We start from the raw sequence: 8,606 nt of genomic DNA on the forward strand, positions 1-8,606 counted from the left end.
AGTTACAACTATCTCACACTGGGCTATTTGCGTGTCTCTGTTTGGCTCCCGCCAGCCGACCCTCATTCAGATCAGCTCCACGCTTTGTTCGGCAGTCATCGCATGCTACTTTCCTTTGCCAGACACACCATCCCTCCTCATGGTTTTTCCAGACGATGCCTGGCTGCTGAATGTGTGCCGTGTTTTGCATGCTAATCCAACGACTGCAAAATATTTGTGTGTGTGAATATGAGTCATGCAAGTTGTTTGTATGCATGCATGTTTTCTTCTTTTTTTTTTTGGAAATGCTAGTCTTCTAAGACAGAGCAATCTGAGGCTAAAAATAACAACTAAAAAAGTGATAATTTCATGGTGAGAAACCGACTCTGGACTGCTCTGTCTCTACAAACAGCAGATTTTGTTTCTGCCTCCTGAACACACCCTCTTCCACTCACAGCGCTTCTTCTTCTTCGTCTTTAGAGTAGAGCTCTCAGTAATGAGTGGCTGACAGTCTGTTTAGAACGACATGCTAACTGTGTGCCGAGAAGACAGTCTGTTGTTGATGCTTGCAAACCCCCCTCCCTCTCTCCTTCCAGTTTGTACGAGACAGCTCCGAGTGTATCATCACCAAACACACAGATAATCCTTACAGTTTACTTCGCTGCACATTCACACCCTCTCTGCCTATCTCTCTGTCTTTCTCTCCTTATCTATCTGTCTCACACACACACACACACACACACACACACACACACACACACACACTGTACGATCTCACACACACATTGTGGCGAGTGTAACCTGGGCTCCCCTGTCTGTGTTGACAGGTGATTGATGAGTCTCTGGATGTTAAAGAAGTGGTTTACAGTGCAGAGAGAGTCAGCGTTATGCATGATGATGAGCTGGTGAGTATAGCGGCGCCCTCCACAGGGCTCTCTGGGGAACTGTAGTTATCAGTAGTGGGGGAGAAGATGAAAGAAGGAGGGAGTGTGGGAGTGTGCAAAGATACCAGATCTGCAGCTGAGAAAAAAAAAAACACCATAAGCTTTGGATCAAACCCCGAACCCCCTCTCTTTTGTGTTTTGTTTTGTTTCTCTCTTGGTTTTTTTTTTTGGTTTTTTTACAGTTTTCTGTTCAGGCTAATATGTTTTGGTTATTTCTGCATGGGTGCATGTTTGTTATGTGAATGTATCTGAATGTACACATTGAGAATCTCAGTTCATATGATGAATGTAAATCCACACAAGCTGAGCGTGTGCTCAGTTCATGTGTGAAGATAAGCAGTAGCAGAACCCCCCAGTGGCTGTCGACATATGATTAGTCTGGGTCATATGTGCCAGATTACATCGTGGAGGATGAGCGTAGGTGACTGTGGTTGTGTGTATATATGGAATTGGCCAAGAGATCTTACACAAAGACACATTTCATGCATGTGTACACACTATTCACAAGTCAATTGTGTCTAACAGATGTCGTGGTTTTACAGTATAACATGGGAATAAAGGGTTAATTCTCTCCTAGTTGCTTCATCTCCCATTTCAGAGCTATTTTCAGGAATATTGATATCTTATTTTTCCTTGTAAATAAATTACTGGCTTATATTTTAAAGGGAAATTCTTGTATGTATCAGCCTGGGTGCTAATCTTGTTCAGTAGCTTTCCATTATGACTATTGATCCCGATAACAATTTACTCGCCGCCTCCGCTGCAGATGTTTGGGAACACAGATTCCAGTGAGAACGATATTGATCAGGACCAGGAGTGTGAGCCCACCACAGCTTTTCAAAAAACTTTAAAATGAACAGAAATCATTGCGAACAGTTTCTCTTTGAGTCTGGGGCTGAAACACAGATAGCTGTGCTTTGGAAAGCCCCGAAGCTACGGAGGTGAACTGCACAGCAGGTACACAGCAGATCCACTGACAAGTCAACATGACAGCTGCCAGGTTGCAGTAGTGGAATCTAAAGATGTACATTTACTCAAGTACGAATTTGAAGTACTCGTACTTTACTTGAGTTTAATTTTATCATGCCACTTTCTACTTCTACTGCACTACAATACTTCTCTACAGTTATCTGACAGCTTTAGTTACTAGTTACTTTACAAATTTTGTTATAAATTAAACTATCCAACAGCTGAAATGATAATCGGTTGAAAGAAAAGTTCTAAGTCATTTTTATGCAAAAACATTTCATGTTTCCAGCGTCTCAGATGGGAGAATTTGCCGCTTTTCCTTTTAATTATAATAATATTTTTGATAATGTTGAGTTGGTTGGAAAAAACAAAACATTGTGAAGGTGTCACTTTGGGCTCCGGGTCATTGTGACAACATTTCTCACAATTTTCAGAATTTGTAGAACCAAATAATGAATCAGTTAATGAAGAAAATAATAATCAGATTAACCAAAATTAAAAATAAGCATTAGTTGTAGCCTCACAGAAATTATTATGTATTGAAATGAGTAAAATCCTGCTTTTTCATCGTGATATAATATACAATATTACACTATTTTATATTCACAGGGGACATTTCTCTGCATTGAGTACTTTTAATACATAAATTTAAATGTACATATAATTATACATTTTCTTGAGTATACTTACATACTCTGACTTGCATAACATTTTCTCTTTTTTGTGACTTAATGCAAAAACAAAATTGTAGGTCACCAAACACACAGGAAACTTGATTCTGGGGATGAGAGCTAGGGAGCAGCGATTCAAATAAAATAAAATAAATGAGAGAGAGAAGACAAACATGTAAGTAACAGATGAATAAGTAAAATGGATTAATAACAATAACTATCCTTAAACAAAAAATGCCAAAAAAGGATACTACCAGAACAAAGACACAAAATGCAATAATATTTCTTTTTTTTGTGTAACATTATCAATGCAGAACTTTTACTTGTAACAGAGGATTTTTACAGCGAGGTATTAGTACTTTTATTTCAGTGAAGGTTGGGTTGTTTACATTATTGTGAGGCTTGTTCTCACATGTTAGAGACGTAGCAGCAAACACAAGAAAACAGTTTGTGTTAGAAAGTTAACAAAAAGCAAAGCTGAATGTTAAATGTAGTAAATTTTATCATGATTATTGGTCGTAATGGAAGTTAAGAATATGAGAATGAGACCCAGACTAAAAAAATCTTGGAATTTCCCTTTAAAGTATTTTGGTTTATGCACATTTTCAGATAACTTGACAGGAGCTTTATTTAAAATTGTCAGGTATATTCAGCATAATAAAATTATCTGATCAACCAGAACAATGTCTTCATTATAAGAGCAGAGACAACGTGACGTGTCCCTGTTTAATGCTTCAGTGGTCAGCTGTGCTCCTATTGTCTCCTCACTGTTGTTCTCTCTCTGTCTCCCTCTCACCCGCTCTACCTGGTAGGAGTCCTACCGCCCCCTGGGAGAGGACTTCAGCTTCGGGAGCGGCGCGCTGATTGGCCTGCTGGTGATCGCGGTGGCCATAGCAACTGTGATTGTGATCAGTCTGGTGCTTTTGAGGAAGAGGCAATACGGCACCATCAGTCACGGCATCGTGGAGGTGAGCCACCTGTTATCTGGAGCGGAGCGAGTGTGGGGATTTGAAACTGCACACACGAGCGCACCCGAAGAACCGCTATCCATCTTATTGTTAAAGGGATAGTGCAGATTATTTAAGGTGGGGTTGTATGGTGTGTTAATTGATAGTCAGTATATCAGGGTAGATGGCTGGCAGCACGCGGCACAAGGTATTTTAGCCACTTAAAGGGACAGTTCACCCCTATTGATCCATCTAGATTGTTTCTGGAAATTTCTCTTTCCAGAAATCATGACCTGGTTACTGATTTTGGTGTGAACTGTCCCTTTAAAAAGGTCCACCTAAAAGAAAATCAATATCAGTTTAAGTGTACAATATATTTAGAATATTTTCACAGCTTTACTTTGACATCAGACAGCCTTTTTCTGACAGGAAACCGCTGTTATACAAGTCAAATATTGCTCTTTACATACCAACCAAACTCCATAGGTGAAATCAGTCATTTTACCTCACAGAACACAGGAGTTGCTGATCTACCACTGCCTCTATCTATTAGTCACACATTAACACAAACAAACAAACAGATCGAGGCAGCTGTAGACCAGAAGTTCCCATGTTCTATTAAAGGTTAAAATTGCTGATTTCCCCCATGGAGTTTGGTTGGTTTAGAGAGAGTGATACTTTGCTTATATAACAGTGGTTTCCCATCAGAAAAGACTGTTTAACAGCACTGAAAATATTCTAAATATAGCAAATTTTTTTTAGGTGGACCTGTTTTTAAGTGTCTAAAAACAGACAGAAACAGCAGTTCATTGCTTAGCTTCTGTGCTGGTGTCGTTCTCTGCCTCTCCATACTGGGGACGTGTTGACCGACATCTATTGTAGGCAATAAACTGACTATCGTTAAACACCTCAAACAGCCCCTCATAAAATAACCCGAGCTATCCCTCTAAGTGTCAGATTTATATTAAATTATCAGGTCGTATGAGGGTAAATTCAAGGCAAACTACATTATTGCCCCTGCTGCATTCGAACACGACAGACGCGGCGTGTTCTGGAGTAGATTTGTCCTTGTCGAGGTTAGTCATTATGTGTCTTTCTCACAGGTTGACCCCATGCTGACACCGGAGGAACGCCACCTCAGCAAGATGCAGAACCACGGCTACGAGAACCCCACCTACAAATACCTAGAGCAGATGCAGATCTAACCAGAGCCAACAGGGGGCGCTGCGGTGTCTGACAGAGGACGGCAACCGAGGGGGAACATACTACTGACCAATAACATATGCTATTGTTAAAAAAATCATTTGCATACATCCAAACTCCATTTACTGGTTTGTTCAAAACAATCCTTAAATAATGCTACTACTTCTACTACTGCTACTATTGTACTATAGAGCTCTTTTTGATCATGTTTCTTTTGAAAAAGGTGATGTATCTGCCATTTTGCATTATGGAAAATGTGATTCTGCAGATTTTCTCTGTAATTATCAATACAGCTATCTCAGATCAAGATGTATAACATTTCTTCAGACATTTTCTTTATTTTTTTTTGAAAGTGAAATGCAAATCAAGCGAAATTTAAATGTTTTTGAGCAGCCGTCACCAAACCGGCATACCGGACACTTCGCTTAATTTAACTCCACCGTGCAAGTGTCATTCATGCAGTTTTCTGATGGTTTTCTCCAAAAGAATTGGTGTTTTATTTTGTTCTTTTTTCCTCTCAATAGATTGCTTGTATATGAAGGTTCTTTGTACCGATTAAAAATGTATAGTGAAACAACAAATGAGAAAAAAATGAAATCATGAATTATTTACTTTCTGTTCTTTGTTATGATAACAGACAAAAATATACATATACAGTTTAAATATATATAAGAGTAGATGTTTTTATTCCACCTTTTTTTCCCAGGAAAGAGGTTATAAGTCGGTTTAGGGTTCTTAGCTCGGCGGTCAGGAGTTGTGTTTGCAGGCACACTGTTAGAGAGAGTCGTGTGCACAGACCCCCAGCTCAAACACACACACACACACACACACACACACACACACACACACACACACACACACAAACTCTGACCCTGTACTCAGTGAATGTGATCATATATCCACTCCTACACACACAAACACAACCTTTCATCGATAGGGAAGCAGCGTACATCGATTAGATGTAGATGTAATAGACGTGTTACATAGTTGAATGTATCGGGGAAGCTTTTTTTCCATACTATGTACCTGACAGGCTCCTGCGTGGCTTTGATTTTAATGCACAAACATTTTGACAGTGGCCAATGACAGACCACAAACTGACAAACAAATGTTTTTCTTTGTTTTTTGGTTTATTGTTCTTTTTCCTTCTTTCTTTTTTTTTTTTTTGCACAAATTATCTGAAGCAAGTATCAGAAAACAAATCTTGGGGTGAGTTGATGTGCACACACGTTATTAAAGCAGCTGTTGGCTTTGCTGGTCATAAAGCGCAGAACAGTCTGACAGATCAAAACGGGGCCGGCCCAGAGGCACAAAGGAAATTGAAAATGTACAAAATTTGCTGGGTTTTCGGGGCATTACAGCTAACTTTGGGATCCCAAACGACAGAATGGAAAAATCTTGTTTCTAAACCAAATTTGGGGATCGTGACAAATAATTCTGATGGATACTAAAACTTTCACTTTGATAGATTTTAATGGATTTTTACCCCGGGCGGCTTGGGCCGGCCCTGGATCAAAGCCCGGAGCTGGAGGGCTGTGCAGGCAGACAGAGACACACAGAAAGACAAGGCTTGGAGAGCTGGTTTCTGATGAAAAAAAAAAAGAAGCTAACTTGTGTATTTTTACAGGTAGAGAACGACACAAACAAGTAAACTGAGTCCTAGAATCCTCTTTTCTCTCTCTCTTAGTATTGTCTTTGTATGCCTGTATAGTTGATGTTGCAATCATGGCTTTTTTCCGGAGGATTACCTGTGGTGTGCATTGTTCTTATATGAAATGATATGATATATATTTTTAAGTTTGTTTTCTTGTTTTCTATTTTTTCTCTTCCTGTGACAGTATCTCTGTATGTGACTGTCTCACTATGCACCCAAACGGCTTCAATCTTGTAACTGCCTGCTTGATTGTGGGAGGGGACTGGGAACTAATATAATATGCATATTAGTGATTTTAAAAAAAAATTGATTGATTGACACCAATGGAAACAGATTTATGGTTACAGGGGGGATACACATCAATAAACTCACAACTTCCATATGGATGTGTCGTCTTTTTATGGATGGATGGAAACAGATTCATGTTTATTGCCACGTCAGTTTTTACATAGAAGGAATTTTATTTGGTGTTTTGGTGATTAACAATAAACATAATAAGAAGAAAAATGTTAAGGAAGATAAAAAGTAAGTACTGCAAGCTAAGACGCATCTATAGAAAATAGAAAGAGACAATAAAATATGGGAAAATATAAAAGTTTGAGGGCTACGATATATTTCTCAACACAAACAGATTAGTTTGGAATTTCTCATTCATTCAAGCATTTGCACGTTTTATCATGTGTTCAAAAGAGTAAATACAATCGTCGACAACTTGGCACCATAAACACTCACCATATGGCTCGCTGATCAAAACTGATGAGTTGATTCTCAGTGAAACTTCTAAAGATCCTTTCATCGCCCGAGCCGTCACATGCAAAATGATCCATTCAGAAAAATCAAAATCTATCAGATGTACATGTTTGTTCCATAAATATCTGTGACATGTAACGTTTGTGATGGTAAATGAGCTGCAAGGTGACAGAGTTTGAAATGAGGCTGAGAGTTTATTTATCTGTATTCAGATCAACTGCATCAATCAGTGAGGGGGAAAAGTGTAAACTGCAGTTTATCCACCTCTGCATTTACCACTACACCCCTGTATGCTGCAAAAATAAATTTACTTCTACACAGGTGGTCTGTGTACTGCAGTATTGTACATCACTGACCTTTATCAGTGAACTTTTACCAACTATTGAAATCAGAATCTAAAGCTCAGTGGGATACATGACAGCATTCAGCCAAACACTGACATTCTTGTATAGTGAGAAGAAACATTTATATTGTTGACTGTCATGATGGAAAAACAGATAAATCCTACTGATACTACCTTTAAGAAAATATCTTTGTTTGCTACAGATGAAAATGAGTATAATGATGGGTATAATTATCATTTCCTGACATTGCAATATAAATCAAAATAATTGCAATTAGATTTTTTCCAAAATAATTTATGTGGATGTTATTAATCCTCACTGTTATGATTTCATAAAAGTGTAAACTTTTTTAAACTCAGATTTTATGCAGATATGGTGTGTTCTTTATACTGTTAGTTTCTTCTAAAATACAATCTATAATAATATATCACCGTGTTGACAGTATCACAATATATTGAATCATAAAAATACCAGTGTACTTGGTATTTTTACATTTTATTTTTTAAAACACTTGCAGAAAACAATGATATGTAGTAATTGGGAACAAACTGACAAAGCCAGGAAAAAAAACATAGAATGAAGCACCTGTGACATATGACAAAAAGTGACCTATGGGTTCTGCAGTCGATGGGATTAGGGCTACAGAATTAATTGAAATTTTATCGAAATTACAACGTTGCTTTCTGAAATTTTCAAATTGCAGGAGGCTAAATGTGTTTCAAAAAACATTTAAATAAATGAATGTCGTGAGGCAGACATGTTCTGTCCTACAAATCAAATTCTAATTCTAAAAATTCTTCATTTGGTACAGATTCCTTCAAGAAATGATGTAATAGTCATGATTTTCAATCAAAACAAGAATAATGATGTAAAAATGATCATTTACGCAACTGCAGTATCAGTCAAAATAATCACAATTACATATTTTTCCAGAATGGTTCAGCCCTAGATTAAATTAACCATTTATCAGCTCTACAGAAGTGTGTATATGTTTGGATTAAATTATAATTAATGTTTGTTTTCTTTTCATTAAACTCTTAAATTCAAGTTTGTTTGTTTTTTAGGGTTGGTCCTTGGTTGTTTTGTGTTTAGTACAGAGTAAATAGTTCTGTCTGGTTGTATCAATCCGCCCGAGTTCAGCGGAT

General features: G+C 37.8%; 1 protein-coding gene across 5 annotated transcripts in view; it reads left to right on the top strand.

The window, feature by feature from the left end:
• aplp2 (amyloid beta (A4) precursor-like protein 2) overlaps positions 1–6,747 on the top strand; it is a 104,720-nt gene extending 97,973 nt beyond the window's left edge. For 3 of the 5 annotated variants that reach the window (XM_084717444.1, XM_084717439.1, XM_084717440.1), the window contains 3 exons: positions 807–884; positions 3,376–3,531; positions 4,614–6,747. In XM_084717444.1, coding sequence (XP_084573570.1) covers positions 807–884; positions 3,376–3,531; positions 4,614–4,715 — 336 coding nt within the window. In that variant the 3' untranslated portion in view covers positions 4,716–6,747. The remainder of the gene's footprint in view (positions 1–806; positions 885–3,375; positions 3,532–4,613) is intronic. The other 2 variants (XM_084717442.1, XM_084717443.1) reach the window with 1 other exon arrangement.
• Positions 6,748–8,606: the final 1,859 nt, after the last annotated feature.

The sequence above is a fragment of the Lutjanus erythropterus genome, chromosome 4, assembly GCF_056507025.1.
Source record: "Lutjanus erythropterus isolate fLutEry1 chromosome 4, fLutEry1.hap2, whole genome shotgun sequence".
Taxonomy (NCBI): domain Eukaryota; kingdom Metazoa; phylum Chordata; class Actinopteri; order Lutjaniformes; family Lutjanidae; genus Lutjanus; species Lutjanus erythropterus.